The sequence below is a fragment of the Ambystoma mexicanum genome, chromosome 1q (assembly GCF_040938575.1).
Source record: "Ambystoma mexicanum isolate Mex_15411 chromosome 1q, UKY_AmexF1_1, whole genome shotgun sequence".
Lineage (NCBI taxonomy): Eukaryota > Metazoa > Chordata > Amphibia > Caudata > Ambystomatidae > Ambystoma > Ambystoma mexicanum.
The window spans coordinates 1,266,365,790-1,266,384,322 of NC_090922.1; the positions used below are offsets into that span (position 1 = coordinate 1,266,365,790).

At 45.4% G+C, this 18,533-nt stretch overlaps 1 protein-coding gene across 7 annotated transcripts in view; it reads right to left on the reverse strand.

The window, feature by feature from the left end:
- MYSM1 (Myb like, SWIRM and MPN domains 1) overlaps positions 1-18,533 on the reverse strand; it is a 1,148,256-nt gene that overhangs the window by 630,174 nt on the left and 499,549 nt on the right. For all 7 annotated transcript variants that reach the window (XM_069642083.1, XM_069642079.1, XM_069642082.1 and 4 more), the window contains one exon: positions 7,156-7,286. In XM_069642083.1, the coding sequence (XP_069498184.1) occupies positions 7,156-7,286 (131 nt within the window). The remainder of the gene's footprint in view (positions 1-7,155; positions 7,287-18,533) is intronic.

Consider the following 18,533-nt stretch of genomic DNA (forward strand, 5'->3'; position numbering starts at 1 on the left):
TCCAAGCTATAGAACCAAACCCTGGGAAAGCGCACGCTGCAGCAGAGACAGGGGTTGACCGGGGGTCACAGGCAGCCCGAATGGACGTGGAAACAATAACATTGGGGCAAAGTTCTACCGAAGGCGAACAGAAGGCATCTGGACATAAGGCTGCCGAACGCTGGGACCGTGAGGAAACAGCGGACATAGAGCTGCATCAGGACACCGGCAGAAGTAAGGAAGAAGGCACAGCAGCGCCCATGGTCGTAAAAGCCAGCGACGGCGAATGGACCATCCAAACAGAACGCCATGTGTAGCAGGTCAAAGCGGCCTACATAGGACACAGACTACGGTCTGAGAAGTGGGTGTGCCTCGAGCAACACAAACATCCTGGCAGGAAAACTACGCAGGGGGTGCAGACCCGAGGGTAAGGTAAACGTGGGAAACCGGCTTAAAAAAGCAAGAATAACCAGCAGAAGCAGCTGTCGCCAGAAGGGGTGCCACGAAGTGGTGTAGAGTGAGCCGGTACGCATACCTGGACGTAAGGAGAGTCCTCCATAACAAATGTGATATGACTAAGGGCGGACACGTGTAAACAACATCATCCAGCTGGCGATCGAGGCGTGAATCCCTGGGCATCCCCTTGGATGCACAGCAAACTGTGGATAACAACAAGCAGGCAAGAGGCTTTGTGTGGGCGCAAACTGTAGACAATTGCAGAGAGACAGCCTAAAGGTTCGACTAACGAGGCTTTGGGGACCAAGCGCTCAATCGGAAAGCAGAGGGGAAAGCAAAGCGCACAACCCATGAGAGAAAAGGAAGAAATAAAGCCCTGGAACGCCGCGTGGCATAAATCATAAATACACACAGGCAATGTACCCGCTGCCCAGAGACCCATTATAAACACTAGACAAGGCGGATACTCGGCACAACCTGGGATAGCTGGAAGAAAGCGAATACCATATAACAGTAAAGGAGCATGCAGTGCTGAGGCTGGAAGCAGACTCAAAGGCACGGACATAAGGGGGCTAACGCAAGACACTGGCAGACATCACAGTAAGATCAAGGAGCACAGCAAAGAGGCCTTGCGGCATACAAAGAATCGTCGGATCAGACACAAGGCCGGCATATGACCATGAACCCTGAAGAGCGGAGGTGGTGACACGGCCCAATAAGGGCCGGTATACAAAGGCAATAGGAGTGGCAGCAGCCAGGAGATGTGGGAGAGCACAACCCACTCACGGGACAAATAAACACACGTGGACTTAAACCACAGCCTCCCTCACGAATCACAGTTAACTACATAACAGTCTCGAAGAGCCGGAGATTACACTCTCGATAGCCCGAACTGAGACATACGACAACATTGAGATAGCAAGCAAACAGACCAAGACAAAAGGAAAACAATGCATGCTGGGGGTATACGCAAGAACACCACAGCCGACAGAAGGAACAAGAAGTAAGGAGAAGACCCCCTCACCCCACAGACACTACCACGGTACGCAAAGATCAGCAAATCCCGGAAGCAACTGCGGACCTGAAACTAACATGGGAAACTAAACTGGAGTCAGCCATGGTTGAACTCAAGGCAGCACTGGAACTCCGAGTTGGCGCAGTCCAGGAGGAAGTGAATCTACTCAGACAAGATGTCAGAGCGTTAGCAGAACGCACAGGCGAACTGGACCCCAAACACAGCTGCATGTGCATCCCATACATCGGAGATCCACATTCTGAAACACTATGTGAGCAACCTGGAAAATAGAGCGGAAGAAGCGGAGGGACGTGCCCGTAGAAATAACATACGTATCGTGGGACTACCGGAAGGTGCAGAGGGATCAAACCCAATGGACTATGTCGAGACGTTGCTGCAAGAAATAGGAGGAGTGGGCACTCGTCCAAGGATTTGCAGTGGAAAGAGCGCACAGAGCCTTAACAAGGAAGCCAAAACCAGGACCCTCCCCCCACACCCCCAGACCAATAATTGCCAAAATCCTGAATTATCGAGATAGGGAGAAGATCCTAGAACATTTCCGGAAAGGTGGCACGATACAAAGGGCATCAGCGATTATTACAGCATACCCGGACTACACACTCTTGGTGCAGAGACGACGAATTAACTATGGGTCAGTGAAGAAAAGACTGCGAGAGGCGGGCTACAAACATATGCCGATGTACCCGGCGAAACATAAGGTGTATCACAAAAACAGAGCCCTGTTCTTTGACACCCCCGAGGACACAACAGAGTGGTTGGATGCCCAGAACTGCCCGTTGGAAACAGACAACCAGACAGAAGACGGATCATATAAGTAAGACAGCGACTGCAGTAATCGAGGTGCTGTAAACCCGACACTGGGACTTGAATATAAGCTAGGGCGAAGCCAGCTGGGATAGACATGTGGTGGGTTGAATAAATAGATGTGACCGGGCGTAGCGCAATCGTGCACAATTGCAGGAGACTTGATGGACTCGTTCTCACACCCCCATAGACAGTTTAGTTAGGTTACCGATAGATCGGTAACTCCCTGCAGGGTTCCTAATCTCGGCATCACCGAGAAAGGACCAAATGCGGGACAGCCTGAGATCCAGGGATGGAACTGGGCAACAGTTGGGAACCGGAAGGGCGGGTGGAGGGGAGGGAGTTGGGAGGTGTGCAGTGAATTTAGTTGGGGAGATTAGGGGGCGGGGGGACCAGTTGGGGGGTTTATGTTTAAATTGGACAGGGAACGAGCTCACATCCACACCAAGCAAACTCGGAGAGAAGGACAAGGAAGGAGGGAGAAGCGATAAGATATGGATGATAATGAGAGACCTTAGAATAGTAACCTGGAATGTCAGAGGCCTCAACAGCTACCTGAAGAGAAATAAGGTAATGATGTATCTGAGAAGGCAAAAAGTGGATATGGCCTTATTGCAAGAAACCCACCTCACCAAAGAGAAACAAGAGGTGGTAAAGAAAAAGTGGAGAGGGACCACCATAGGAGCAACGTACTCGGCATATGCCAAAGGGGTAATCATTTGTGTGGAGCCACATGTGCCCTTCCAGATGCTATAGGCCACGGTGGAGCCGGACGGGAGGATGGTAGTCATTCGGGGGCTGTTAGAGAACAGAGAACTGTGCATCAAACACATATGCCCCTAACCAAGATACAGTGGCCTATTTTAAGACACTATATAGTAAAATCAGTCCCCAAATAGGAGGAGCCGTTATATGGGGTGGGGACTTCAATTGCACACTGAATCCCAAAATGGACAGGTCAGATACAAAATTAGATAAGCCCACCCCTGCAGGGAAAACGCTACAAGCCCTGCTGAGAGACTTAGGGCTGGAAGACATATGGAGGCAGCAACACCCGAATGATAGGCACTACTCACACTATGCCGCCCCACACAACCTGTACACGAGACTGAACTACATGTTCGCCACTCCGGAACTTGTTGGGGAAATGACAGGTTCAGAATATAAGGCGAGAATATTATCGGACCACTACCCTCTGGCCCTAGTGTGGCGACACCAGCCTTCCAGATCCAGAATGCCAACATGGAGTCTTAGAGCCGAGGCATTGAAGGATACTGCATTCCGAGAGGACCTAAGGGAGGAGATAATTGGGTATTTTGAATATAACACAGGAAGCGTGGAGTCAGAAGGAACCCTATGGGAGGCCTTTAAGGTGGTAGTGATAGGGGCGGCCATATCTAAATCCAAAGGGCTCCAAGGGGGTATAGAGCGAGAGTTACAGGAGACAGAAAAGAAACTAGAAGTAATTATGAAAAGAGGGGGGACCTCACAGGAAGACGCCGAACAGGTGAGCCAATTACAACAGGCTTGTGGTGGGCTCTGGGAGAGGCTATGTAATCTGATTTACAAAAAATAAATCGAAAGGCAACATGCAGGGGGAGACAAACCGGGGAGGCTGCTCGCATGGCTATACAAGAAAGAGACACCAAGATCAGCAATTAGGGAGATAACGTGAGAAGCGGGCCAAGTCTGGAACACCCAGGAGAGTGTGAACGAGGGATTCCTTTGATTCTACAAATGCCTCTATGAAGATGCAGGGGAGACTGCAGAGCAGCAGACTCGAGAGACACTAGAAGACATTGGATTACCTAAATTGAATGAGGAAGACAGGGAGAACCTGGATGCCCCAATCACAATAGAGGAATTAGAGACACTGGTAATACATATGCCCACGAGCAAAGCCCCGGGGACAGGCGGGCTCCCCAGTGAATTCTATAAACGTATAGACAAGAAGTGCTCCCCCCGCTATTGGCAATGCTAAACAAGGCCTTTGAGAAAGGGAGACTGCCGGAATCACTGAGGGAGGCGGTAATTAAATCCGCTTCTCAAACCAATGCGGGTCGTACAAGCCCATATCCATGCTAAACCCGGACAGTAAGATTGTCATGTCTGTGCTGGCGAAAAGACCGAAGAGGGTAATAAACAAACTCATACACCCCGATCAAACCAGATATGTCCCAGGTAGAAGCATATCCGATAACCACAGGAGGCTCCACCATATCATAGAACAGACAGAGGGCGACCCAAGTGAAATGCAATAGTCTCGTTAGATGCAGTGAAAGCCTTCGACTCCGTAAGGTAGCCTTGGATGATGGCGGCCTTGAAAGAATATGGGATGGGACCAGAGTACCTTCGGTTGGTGAAAATGGTGTATAGCTCCCCAACAGCTAGGGTCAAAATGGAAGCGATAATTTCAGACAAATGGCAATTTAGCAGAGGCATGAGACAGGGCTGTCCGTGGTCCCCTATGCTATACATCCTTGCACTAGAACCATTAGCAATCTGTTTGAGACAGCAGTACGAAGAAATAGGTGTCTACACTAAGGGGGACCGCACTTGATATCATTGTATGCGGATGATATGCTGCTATAACTGCGGTACCCTGAGGAAAACTTGCAATACATCTTGGAGGTGATGGAGCTCTACGTAACTCTTTCGGGCATAACAAAATAATGCATGTTCCCCCTGGGGAGGTACAGAGGAGTCCCACAGGAGAAGTTACCTATTTTGCAGACAGCCTGGCAGACCATAACATTCAGATACCTGGGGATTAATATATATCACACAATCAGAGACGAGCACAAATACAACACGGAGAGGGCGGTGGAAGGTATCAAGAACAGCATGGGGTTCTGGGCAAAGCTCCCCCTAGGCATGGTGGGAAGGGCGGCCTTGGTCAAGATGGTGGTCCTACCTAGGCTACTACACTTCTTCGCAAATATCCCAGACATGTTGCCCAAATGCTTTTTTATTAAACTCAGAGTTTATGTAGAGGTTTCCTGGGGCACAACTCCAGAAACAGAGTAGCCCTATGGAAATTACAGAATACGTATGACAGAGGGGGCATAAACCTGACGAACTTTGAGATATACCACTTGGCAGGGCAGCTACAATATGTCGCAAGGTGGCTGTCGGAAGACGAGACAGCAGAATCTAGCTTGCTGAGGGGTGAATGAGACCCTTATTTCCTAAAAGAACTAATATGGCTACCCAAACCAGAGCTGCATGGGCGATCGAGATTGCTGGAACTGGGCTGGAAGACATGGAGCAAAGCGTGCCGAGCTGTGGGAAACCCGACGCCAAGCTCCCCGCAGGCGCCACTCATGGCGCTACGCGGGGTGGATGAGCAACTGAGGAAACGGATCCGCAAACACTGGGAGCCGGTAGGCATAGCGACCTTGGGAGATATATGGCAAGAGGGGAAGGCATTGGACTTCCAAATGATAATGGATGAAACTGGGGTACATATGTGGCAATATATCACATATACTAGAATAATTAAATGGGTGAAGGTGGTCCGAAATAGTACTAGCAGAACAACCTGACACTGCCATAGAAACGATGTACGATATCTCGGAGGGAGGGACCGAAATATCCCGGATCTGTGAACTGGTGATGTCCAGAGTGGGTAAGGAGTTGCTCCAATTGAGACGGGACTGGGAGGAGGAAGCGGGAGAACCTATGCAAGACGGGCAGTGGGAAAGAGCCCAGAGATATCATAAACAGGTGTCTAGGAATGCGAGGCTGCAGCAGATTCAGTTATATGTCTCCCATAGGGCATACATGACCCCCCAAAGGATCGCCAGATTTGGGAGTACAGAAGTACAAAAATGCCCCAAGTGTGGGGAGGTGGATGCTGGGATGATCCATATATTCTGGGCATGGCCGGAGGTGGGAAAATTCTGGGAGGAAGTCAAGCTATGACTATCTGAAAAAGGAATTAAGCTAGATGTGGAATCGGTATGGGCATACATGGTGGGGGCGGATTTACCAGACCACGCAACCTGAAACATGTTTGCAAACTCAAGGACCTGGCCTTCATTCTGGCCAAAAAGAGAATAGGTATGGGCTGGAAAGCAGCTCACAGACCCAGATTAGAGGTATGGTGGAACAATCTCCAGAAATGGGCAGATGCCGAGACAGTAGTATGGTACGAGGCAGCCAGCAGAGGGGAGGATGGTGAAGTGGGACCTCTGATAGCATGGAGACAAACGGTAGCCACATTGTTGGGATCCTCCCATGCCAATTCCAGTGAATATGACATGCCCGAGACCGGAAAAGGGGATTAACCCCAGGAGAAGGGAAATCCGAGGAACTGAGAAGGAAGCTCGAGTTAAAGCGGGGTACGGGGGAAACAGTAATAAACAATATGCAAATGCTAAGAAGCTTGTAACCCGAAATGTCAGGTGTGAGGGTTATGTTTTGTTTGTTGTAAAAATCAATAAAATGTATTTTTTTAGAAAAACTTTATATATTTGGAATATGGCCAGAGTAATGGTCTGGAGCCAAAATTCAGAGGATGGAGAGTTGTTATAGCTCAGTGGGAAAGAGGCTGCATCATGTATGTAAAATGTTGCAGGTCCCATCATGAGAGCATTTACATATGCATTACCATGTATGTGAATAGTTACAGTGCACGCCTCTGGATTCTGGAATGCTGGTAAGCCACCTTTCTACGGAGAACTTCTGCTGTAGGGTTCTAGGAAAGAGACAGTTGGAGGTTGACTACTGCCCAGTTATGACCCATCAGTCAGGGGTTCTTGTATATCTCTTATTAAAGGAAAATAAACCAGTGACATTCCTAGGATCTCCTAGGACTCAGTATACTTATTTCATAAACATTCACACATAGTACCACTTCAAGGTGAACCACAACTTACCACATCCAAAATTGATTGCTCCTATGAGTTCTAGGTATGTGTGTACCCGTCCAATACAGTTCACATCTCCACAGTTCTTTAGACCTGGACGCACTGATGTTTTATTAAGATACTTAGGTTTGCACTTCTCCCTAATAAAAATAAAGCAGTGTATCCAAGGTTAGTTATACATACAAAAGAAGTGGAAAAACATAGAACCAAAACAAATAATTCACATCACTTCAAACTGGCACCAATTTCATATAACAAACTGATGATTATGCAACAAACGCTGGCCCAGTCTTCTTTTAAACAAAGTTTAAAGCTGAAGACAAATAACCTAGGGTTCAAAAAACTTAATTTAATATCACTCATTTAAATGCTTATAGCTATATGTGACGGGATTTTTCCTGAAGTCCTACTGGTAATAAGACTTTTGTAAGCTATCACAGTGGTTATCATTCTGTACTAGCTCAGGACCTTGGTGGAATGGCAGAGCAGTCAGGCTCATTTTAACAGAAGATGTGAGCTGTAGGTAAGTACACTGAATCGTAGCTAGACAGGCACAACAAAGAAGCACTTCCACATATATGTTTATAAAAAGTATCTATTTATTGTTTACACCAGAGCCACTTTAAATACTTGAGATGTTTACATTAGAACACTTAGGAATACTTGATAATACACTTCGCTGTTACATTTGTAGCAAAGTTAGAAAGGAGAAGACAATCTTATTGTATTATTCGTTATTGCGCACTCATGCGGGTTCAACCGTTTATACCGTAATACATTTACTCTATGTGAGAAACCAGAAGGTGTCTCACCCGCTAGTCCCCGAGGATCTGTCATCCAGGTGGCCAGGACACGGCCAGGACTTTTGGATCCAGTTCCTGGGGGTGGACCAGTGTGGGAGGATCACCTGGATGGGGTGGGGGGTCTTTGGGGAGTGGAAGTGGCTCACTGAATGGTGAGACGCGTTATCCCCTTCCTTGGAACACCTTTTCTCCATCCTAGGGTAGGATATTTAGAAACTCAACCCCGACCCCCTTTCCTGACACATACACTTTCTCACAGACAGCTCACTGTGAGAGAAAGCAGACTAACACCCAAGCCGTGTATCTGACATGTCCCAACACAAGGGTCAGGCACAGTCGGGCAATTACTGATCATTACACACACACCTGACTTCCATCACGGATAAGGGGCGGAGCATGAAAGCACACTCTGAATAAGGAAAAACATAAGAGGAAGCAGCAGTTCCAAGATGGCAGTTTCACACGAGGAAAAAGATGGCAAGACCAGAGAGGGTTGCAACAAAGAAAGTGCCCTTCACCACTTTGGTGAAAAACAACGCTACTTTCACGAGCCTCCAAGAATAAAGAATAAGAAACATAAGACCTGGAATTAAAGCTGAAGCCCGAATGGACTTGGCATTGTGTGTCGGAGGTACCTGAGGCTCTCCCACATTGATAGCACAGGTGGGGAGGAGTAGCTGCCGATGTGGCACTGTCCTTGGCTCCTACAACAGAGCAAGTAAAGTCAGCACAGTCAGTGAGTCGGAAAGACTCATAGCAGACCGGTCTGTGTTAGAACCAAGGTTGCAAGCTCTAACATTGTATAGAGGAATCTGAAGAGAACAGTTTGTGAAGCATATGTGATGAACGATGTGAATATAATTGAACATCAAAGAAGTGAATGAACTTTACAAGTCAAGATAGATAGCATTTACAGAGTGGTCGGCACTACAGGGGTGCTCATTCAAAGGTCTATGTTAGGTAATGCAACTTAGAGGGGGCAAATGTAAATTGTGAATGGCGAAATCGAAGTGGTCCTGCAAAGCGTCAAGCTAAACCCTGTGCACATTCAAAAGTCTTCATAACCAACATGAACTAATTGGTCCGAACTGGGCTGAGGGAGATTAATTGTGTAGAGGAAGGATTTGAGCCCGGCTCAGGGGGAATCGGGGGTGAACAATGAGTCACCCGAGAAGGAATATACTCTGAACATTGGAGAAGGGGATCTGAGCTCGGAATGGGGGGAATCAAGAGTGAAGTGTGAATCGCCTTACTTGAGTACTTGTAAGAAGAAGGGAACTTTTCGCTTGGTACATCAAGCTCTCTGAATCAAGAGACTTTGATAACATAAGAAATGTAGACACAGAAGGCCCTAATGAGGGTAATGGAACTGTATCCTCATGCCGAAGAGGCCAGAGAGTGTGCTATGCTCGAGTGAACCACCTTTCCCGTGCTGAAAACGTGGGTACCAGAACATCCTGACATATCTTATTTTTTATTTTTCCATTTGTAACAATTAGTTTTTTTACAAACTTTAATTACAAAACAAGAATAGTGACATCACAAGGCACATCACTAAGAGATAAAACACATAAGCCCAATCAAGCATGTGGGCCCAAACAACATTTATACCAGCCATTGATGGTTCTTCAATCATCTATGGTGGACGTTTGTTTCCACTTCCCTCTCGCCCATCTTATGATTTGTCAAAATGGAACTTTGTCAGTGTTGGCTGGCCACATTAATTCATTTGCTGGAGTACAGCAACCTATATAATTCAATTCAATTAAGAGATTTGTCACTATTACAAGAGTTTTTCCAGGAAATCAATCACTGCACAGGTTAACATCACATTATTTCCAGCCAGCAGCTTCCACCACCAATCATCCAAATTGATGTCAGGTGGTGCAAATCTGCCCAAAAAACATAGCCGTTGAGTAGTTATTGTGGGACATTCCATAATTAGATGTTTTAGTGATTCTATTTCCATTGTACAGAATCAACAAAGATTGTCAGCAGTCTTCAAGTCGTGTCTTCTCCATAGAACTTCTTTAGTTTTATAAACGTTCAGACGTAGCCTCAGAAACTTGTTCCGATGTCATCTGGTTGGAGATCTTGATAGATATCTTGGAAGTTTGTCTAGGCGGTTACTAGATAGAGATAGATTCAAGGATGATGACATTGACGTACGCAGTTCTTCATTCGAAATCCAGTTCCATTGCCTTAAGTTTTTCTTAGCAAGTTGAGGTATTGCTATTAGCATCTGCCATGAAATATCATCTATTTCTAGGATTTCCCCGATTTTGTTTGCCCACGCCAAAATAATTCCTTCATGTGCATTCTTTAGTGTTAATTCAAAGATCTTGAATGCTAGAGCTATATTAGACAACTGCATTTTACGTAAGACTGCAATAGATTTCCATTGGATGGTTCCATGTAATGTCTCCAAGCCCAGTTCCCATCTTAATGCAACAAACGAGGTGCTGCTTGGGAGTCGCAGAATTTTCTTCCAAAATTGGCCTTCCAAGATGGCCCAAATTCGTCGATAAATGTTCCATCCTGCTTCTGCCCTGTACGCAATTACAGGGATTACTTTCTGTATATAAAAAGTCTGTAATGGTTGGAGAGTGAATTTGCCGTATTCAAAATGTAGCTTTTGGCCTTGCATTGTTAGTATGGCCAAAGGATGTTTCAACTCTGCCACCCAAGCTGATTCACAGATCGAGCTATTTTTGTGCACACCCAGATATCGGATTGCGGATACAGTCTCGATTAACTCACCAGCTGCTGACCACTCCAATTGGTTGGAAGTCTTTTTGAGTCCTGGTCCGATTGCCATTATTTTAGATTTCTTCGTGTTCATCACTAAATCGTTTGCTTGAAAATATGAGACTAAGTTATTCAAAAGTCTTTGCAGACCAATTTGAGTTAGGTCGAATAGCACAATGTCGTCTGCATAGTAAACCCAGCTGATCTCTTGCCCGTTCAGTTTCAAGTTTCGGTGGAAGCGTTCAAATTTCGGTGGAAGCGTTGTTCACTAGAGTATTTAGCCCAGAAAAAGGACGGCCCAGCTTGCTTTTGCCAGCTGCGTTTAGCAGTATAGTATAGCCGTCTTTAACTGGGGTTTTACGCAGCCAAGTTTCTTGAAGAAATATTACAAAATTGTTTTCTAAAGGTAAAGACCATTCTTGGAACAGGTGATTGAAACCTCTTGTATTCCATGAGATTAGTCCACACTTCTCCTCTCCACAGAGATATGCTAGTTATGAGTTCTGTCTAAAGTTAGCGCTTCCTCTTGAATTAATATCATTGCTTTGTTGGTAGCGCGCTTCTTTAGATGGTTTGGGCGATTTCAGTTTGAAATGTTGCCTTAGCACCTCTCTTCTAGACTCATTGGAATATTTTGCGCCTACTGGCGACAGGTTACTAGCTACGCTCAGGTCGGATTGTTATTTTTCTACCTGGATGTCAAAGCCGTATAATAGTAACTCGTCCTTTGCAGCAAGTAGAGTTTTTTTTCTACTGCATTCGATCTTATATGCAGAAATATCCTATTTGCGACATCCTCTGAGATGTATTCGACAATAGAAATGTTGTCCGAGGTAATTGTCCGAAGGGAAGGAATTGTGTGAAGTAAATGCATCATGTTTCTTCGATTGAGATTGATGTCCTTGTCATCCGGGAAAAGATTTTCAACTCTAATCTTCCAGATTTTTGTTTTTTTCCCCCAACAGGGGACCTTGACCTCATTCTTGTTTTGAAATCTCCTTGGTTCTTCATTTGAGCCAAAGTCATTTTTGGATTGAACTTATGGCTCTGTGAGGAACCTGCGCAGGTCTTTCCACAGAGCCTGCTGTCGCATTTTTGATACTGAGGGTGTGGACATCAGTCGATGTTTTCGCTGCTCCGCAATCGAGTTCTTTAAGAGGGGGTATGTCCTCATGTTCCATATTGTTAGGCCTACCACGCAAGATCGTACTGGCAACCGAAACAATCGGGCCGACTGCTGCAGCCTTCTTCCACCATTAGTACTCATAGAGTTAGCTGATTCAATGGAGTAGGTCGACAGATCGCATAAATTGATTGATTCGTCTTGCATCCGACTAGCGTCCGTTTCAGAATCAATTTGTGCTCTCTGCCTAGAGCTTTGTTTTTTAATTACAGTTTTCTGATCAGATGCCTTTGGAATTTTAGTTAAATCAACAATTGATTCTGAGTGTATCTTTTGAGTTTTCTTGTCTTTGTTGCGATCAAATAACCCCAGTTTTTGAGGTGTGGGTAAATTTCATATAAATTGTTTAGTGTTAGTAGACTTTCGCTTTAAGCCTGGTTTTGTGGCCTTACATGTTAGTTGTTCTGGCTTGGCTTTATTCGATAAAAGACTCTAAGACAAATTCATAGCGGACCCAATAAAAATTCCAAAGGATGGTTGCTTTGATTTGCTGGGCACAAGTGGACAGCTTTTATGCAGGATTAGAGCCATTTGCAGAAGCATCCCCTGAGACACAGATGCTTGTACTTGGCAGATCAGTCGAGTTTGATACAGAATTTGCCAGAATAGCAGGCACATTTACGGCAGGAGCTTCAGTTAGCGTTTTCCGACTGGGAGCTGAACCCACGGCTGAGTCAGAAGTTAGTTCGTTCGGTGTTTCGCTCAGCACTTTGGCAGACGACGTTTGTGATCCTGTGCTTTTGACAGCAGTTGTGTGCCAGGAAGTGTGTTTGGTGGGTTATATTTCAGAATGCCCACTTTCCTTGTTTTCATTATGCCTCAGCCATTTCATGCATTCAAGGACTGCATTCATAAGGGTTGCAATGTCAGTGTTTGCGCTAGATGCTAAATCATCTAGCCGATAATGCCATTGTGTTGATATTTCTGCTTCCCTTTCTGTGCGCATCTGTAAAGCATTATTAGATTGTTCCAGTTTCTCCCTTTTTGTCAAGCTGGTAGATAGCTGGGAACCTTGGTCTTGTATAGAGTCATTTAGGGACTCATACAGTTTCATAAATGGAATCAATGCTAAAGAGGTTGCTGCAAGCACATTATTGTGAATTTGAATGCCTGCAGCCACTGATATGTTCGCTTTGTTAGAGCGCTCCATTTCTTGGTCCTGTGTATGGAGAGAATCGGGGCAAGGCTGTGTCTGACCGATGTTGGAGCTCATACTTGAGTCGATGTGCAGCTGGGAGACGTGGAAGGAGCATCTAACACGGTGGCCTTGCTGCACAGTGGAACTTGATCTTTTAATGCCAAACCCTTCATGAGCGGTGTGCTTGTCTGGGTCTTGGTTTGCAAGTGTCAAATTGAATGTTGAGACTTTTGCAACTCATCCTCTGCAAATGTAATTTTAGGCTGTGAATGAAGCTTTTTCACAGATTTGGAACAGAAACTGTTGATTAGCTTGTACTTAATTTGTTGATAATCAGCTGACAATCGCTCTGCCAGACATGCTTCACGGGCTGCTAGGTCTTGACCTGCCAATTTTTTCAGTTTGGCAGGAACTGCAGAGCCATTCACAGGTGGTCGTTTATCTTCAAGAACGGCACATGAAAGTTGCAGGGCAGTACGAGCAGGCGTGGCTATTAAGCTATTGGGTGCAGAAGAGACCCAGCCAGCATGGCGCTCTTGTGCACGCAATTTGCCTGCCTCGCTTTATCTGGCGTGTCCACTTTAGCTTGCGTGTCCACTTTAGCTACAAATTATTTGTTAGAAGACTTTTTTGAGGGCACCATTCCTTTTGTTTTTATGTCGTACCCCCTTGAACAATGCTGCAAATTTTTGTCGGGGAAAGGCATTAATGGTTTCCTGGTTGTCATTTCATGGAGCAAAACTTGGGTTTGCAAAATATGGAGCATCTCACTTTCGGAATCAGGGTTTGTGCAGGGACTCTCGTGCGCACGTTGTAGAGCAAAACAATCATCACCTGTGCGAAGTGGGGGATTGACACGAACGTGTTAAGCCGCACTGAGTCGACAGAGACTTGTATTTAGAGACGCTCATGATCTGTTACATCAAACGGTGAGAGAAACGGCGCCGTATTATTTCTATAGCTTTTCCTCCAGAGTCATCATTTGGCTTCTGTGCACAAGTGAAATTGACTCCTTGGTCTGCGAGACTACGATCTACAATGTTGCCATCTATAGTCACGCGAACATCTTTTAAGGTGGAGTCTTGGCGTTCCAGCCAGAAAGCTTTAATGGGCCAACACAGTAAATAGAAAAAGTGGCAAAACGCAGGTCGTTGCTGCAGCTCCTCTCTCACACAGGGACTGGGGCAGACTGGGACTCTCCTGGGACACTTGTGAACACTTCGTTTTTTTTCATGAACACTACCCTACACTATTCTGTATTTAGAGATAAGGATTGGCAATAGGTTTTTTTAGTGTAGGTCCCTTTATTTTGACTCCACTCGGACTGCGTTATTGTTTGATGGTCGTAACTTGCTCCCATCTGTAGATTTAGGATTAGATAGGTACACCCTTGTGAGGTTCAATAAACACTCTTGAACTGTGGTCACTTGTGTCTGTCTTATTATCGATACCATGGCTTCCTTAAATCTGCAAACACATAGTAAAGTCACTTAAAGGGAGGAAGATGGTTGTTAGTGTAGCATGAGCTGAAGATTCTAGAGACGGTTTCTTCGGCTAGTAAGTCTTTTAGGTCCAAGAATGCAGCTCTAGCTAAAAGCAGTTCAGAGAGGCTTGAAGTCTTGACAAACAGCTAATTACAAAGAGTTCCTGTGGATTTCTACCAGTGTCTAGGGTTATTGAAGCAGCAAGTTAATAACTAACAACAGAGACCTTAAAACAGACTTGAGAAGGGGACACGAGCAGTGCACTCCTTAAGTGCACTCCAATGCTCTGGAGCGAATTCTTGGAATTGTGTAAGCAATAGCTTTTTCCTCCCACAGTACCTTATGTTAGAATAATATGTTTGTGCTGGATGCTCTGCGATATTGTAGCTTTGGACCCGACCTCCGGAATCCTTGGTCTAATGATGGAAGTCAGAACAATGGACGGGATCTCTCAGCAGCAGCCTTGAGAGAGGACATGTAGCACAACTTTCACTTGGTTCTCTCTGCGGTTTTGGCACCTTTTCTTGAGCATCAACAAAGGACACGGCTTGGCCGGTCAATCTTCTTCGCTTCCTGAAGTCCCACACTCTGTTGAGGGAGTCTGGGCGAGTTGGATCGGATCTCTGGAGTGTCCTTACGATTTCGGCAAAGATTCGGCCTTTTCACAACGATGCACTCGAAATGGGCAGCAGGTCATCTGGTATTGGGGTTCTGCAGCTCTGGAAACTCCTAGAACCTCAGCAGATGGCGTGTTTCAAAGTTTGTCTGGGGACTGGTTGTTCCCACCAGTCAAAGGGAAGGAGTCCTATCGGGGCGCTTCCGTCACAAAGAAAACACGGTTAGGACAGCAGTGGTCGCTTCATGTTGTTGCAAAGGGTCTGCAGGCATCTCTGGTTGTCTTCCTCTTTGGTTACTTCAGCTTCTAGAGGTCGACTTGCTTTTCACTCCAGAAGCCTCACCTTTTATACAGTTCCAGCACACACTCCTATGCAATCTCTCACAGCATTTTACAGAAAGGGGGCGTCTGGCTGTCCAATCAGGACAGCCAGACCCCCGTGGGAGCTGGACCTATTCAAGCACTCGGGGAAGGCACCTCCCTGTCCTTTGTCTGCCAGACACTCTGGAGCCTAGGCGGGGATACCTACGGGTTCCTGCTAAAGCGGGCGGGCGGGCACACACACACACACTGACCTCCCCTCCCCAGAATGGTAGAAGAAGGGCTAACAAAGAACAACCAAGCTAGTAATGGCGAAAAAAGAAGGGAGGCCCCAAGTTGGTACTTGGGTACCCCTATTGTGCACTACCAAGGCTATGGACAGCCTGCGGAATAAGAAATAAACAATAGTTGGTAGAACACGTCCACTGCCACCAGCCATAACTAGGTGATTGTTTATCTGACTAGAAAGTCACAGAGGCAGAGAGAAAGGGGATACTAGGTATCGCTTTGGCACTCCACTTAAGGTGGTGTGTGCCAATCTCTCAGAATTTTAAAGGAGAACCTAAAGGCCCCTAGCAACAGTGATCATACGGAGCTGTGTGCTGCAGTAGTAAAACACACATCCCTTTAAGAACCATGGACCAGAGAATAGAGTTCCAAAAGACAGAGCCCACAAGAATGAATGAGTGGAAAAAGTATCCACTCATTCAGGACTGAAAAGGTCCAGCAAATTGTGCTGTGGGTCTCAATGGGAGAGGGGATGAAGCATAAAAATGATAAATCTCCCTAACACTATACACTGCAAACAACAACATAACAGAATATTGAGAATGAGGTATACTACATTAAACAAGCACATTTGAGCAATTGCCTTTCAGACTTTTTAACAAACAAGAACTTAATAATTTCAGACAGCCCGTGGTCAGCAAATCTTTAATTCTGACCATGATGGATAACATGGCAAGTGAATAGGGTGGGTCCAATGTCAGTGGCATTTTCATTTTGCATTTATTTTTGCAGTATATTACTATGAAGAAGGAAATGGGGCCTATTGTCCGAGTTGCTGAGGTCGACAACTGGAGACTTAAAAATCACTGTGTGACTGAAATGTAATGTGCAGATGAAAAACCAGCAGTATATATGGTATGCCATTGGGGCGACACAATCGGTCAAAAGAATGTCAAGGTGCCAGGGACTAGTTTTTATCCAGGTTCGACTATTGCAATGGCATCTGCCTAGGGTTAAACAGAAAAGCCATGTGTCCGATTTGAGATCTCAGAACTTGCAAGCTCGCCGCAGAAATGGGCCAAATTGCACATACTTACTAGACACGAACTCCAGTCAATCCAAAAGAAAGCAGCAACATTTCAAGAGGCATCAAGCCACCTAACACCATCACCCTGGGGCGAAAGCACTCTACTAGCTACCAACAATATAGAGAATAAAGATTAGCCTAATGCCTGGAGCCCAGGGCAATGTGAACTGCAAGCACCAAGAACTGCAACTCGAGAAGAGATGAAATACAATAAACAAATGTATAATTTAAAAACCGTTCACCTTGAATCAGAACACTAGCAGTGACTGAATGAAATACTTAGAAAACGCTATTATCATCACTCGGAAAAGTATTCAACTACTAGCACCCTCTACAATATATGGCATTCCTGCACCACCTCTGTACACCACCTTTTTGCCAGCAGGTTCTTAATGCAAAATGTACCTCTTTAAATTATTTCGTCTGGTCTTCAAATCCATCCACAGTCTTGCCCCCACCTACCTTTCCTGACTCCATCTCCCTATAATCTACCTCACAAACGCTACATTCCTCCCTTAACCTCTACCCCCCAATCCGCCTCCTTCAACTTGCCCCCTCAATTCTCAACATGCACTCTGCACATACTGTCTCGCTTGCCAAATGTCAGTTTTCACTCGTCTATAAACTAGCAGTGAGTGCAGAAATTGAGGCCTAGTTTGGGGTTATGAGACTCTGGTCTTGTTTCAACACTTTACTGACTGGAGGGCATTCGGTGATGTTGGTTCATTATCTGCACTCAACCATTTGCTTCAAAATAAAACTTTGTTAAACATATTCCTTTGAGTAAGTGTTCTGTTCCTATCTCCTAGGGACACACTTACTAGGTTTTTTCTCTAATGGTCAAGAGACTGCTATCACACATCCGTGACACTAGAGACACTATTCAAACAAATACAAAATATACCATGGCAACTTCAGATGTGGTAGCCATAGAAGCATTCAACATGGCATTCACAGTGGGAAGAACCAGTTGTATCACATCTATTCAAATGTTACTGGACAAGGGTTGCTTCATCTTAACCTATAATATTTTTTTGTTATTTCACCTTCTGCCAAAAGTAGCGAGGTACTTGAATTGGAAAAACATACGATAAATTGTGTGAGAACCTGTTTGTGGGATACTATAAACTCACACTTAATATTTCTCAGATACAAAAAACAATATCCTTATGCAATGAGACGGAATCAATGAGAAAACTTCAGGCTATGTAGATTATTCAAATAGAAATACAGGCAGTGCAACACCAACATACTCCTCAATACCACAGATACGTACAAAAATAACAGGCAAATGATTTCTCATTAAAAGGGGTATGTGCCTGGAGCATTTTCCCCCAGACTAAAGGATGGCCTTGACCTATCCACATCTCTTTGGAGTCAATACTGAGGCGGAGGCAGGGTTCTTCTATATCTTCATGACAAAAAATGGATGGAGATGTCACGACACACACTTTTTCAACTAGAGACTGGATAAGACTTCAGGAGGGATGGCATCAACTGTACACCAATGAGGAGACAGAGCGAGACCCAGTGGTTTCTTGGATCCACAATGCTTCTGAAACGTCAATGCAGACAAACTAAGGAGATGGGCTGGGACTTGTTAGTTCCTTGGAAAAACTCCTTGCCTCTGGCTTGAGAATACAATTACAAAATACACATTTTCTGACTACAACATGTGTGCCATCCTATCACAGTATAGTGTGTGAGAAGTCAAGCCGAGATGAGAATCAAAAACAATACCAATGGTCTTTATGCAAGACAGAGAGCAGCAGTGCCAAA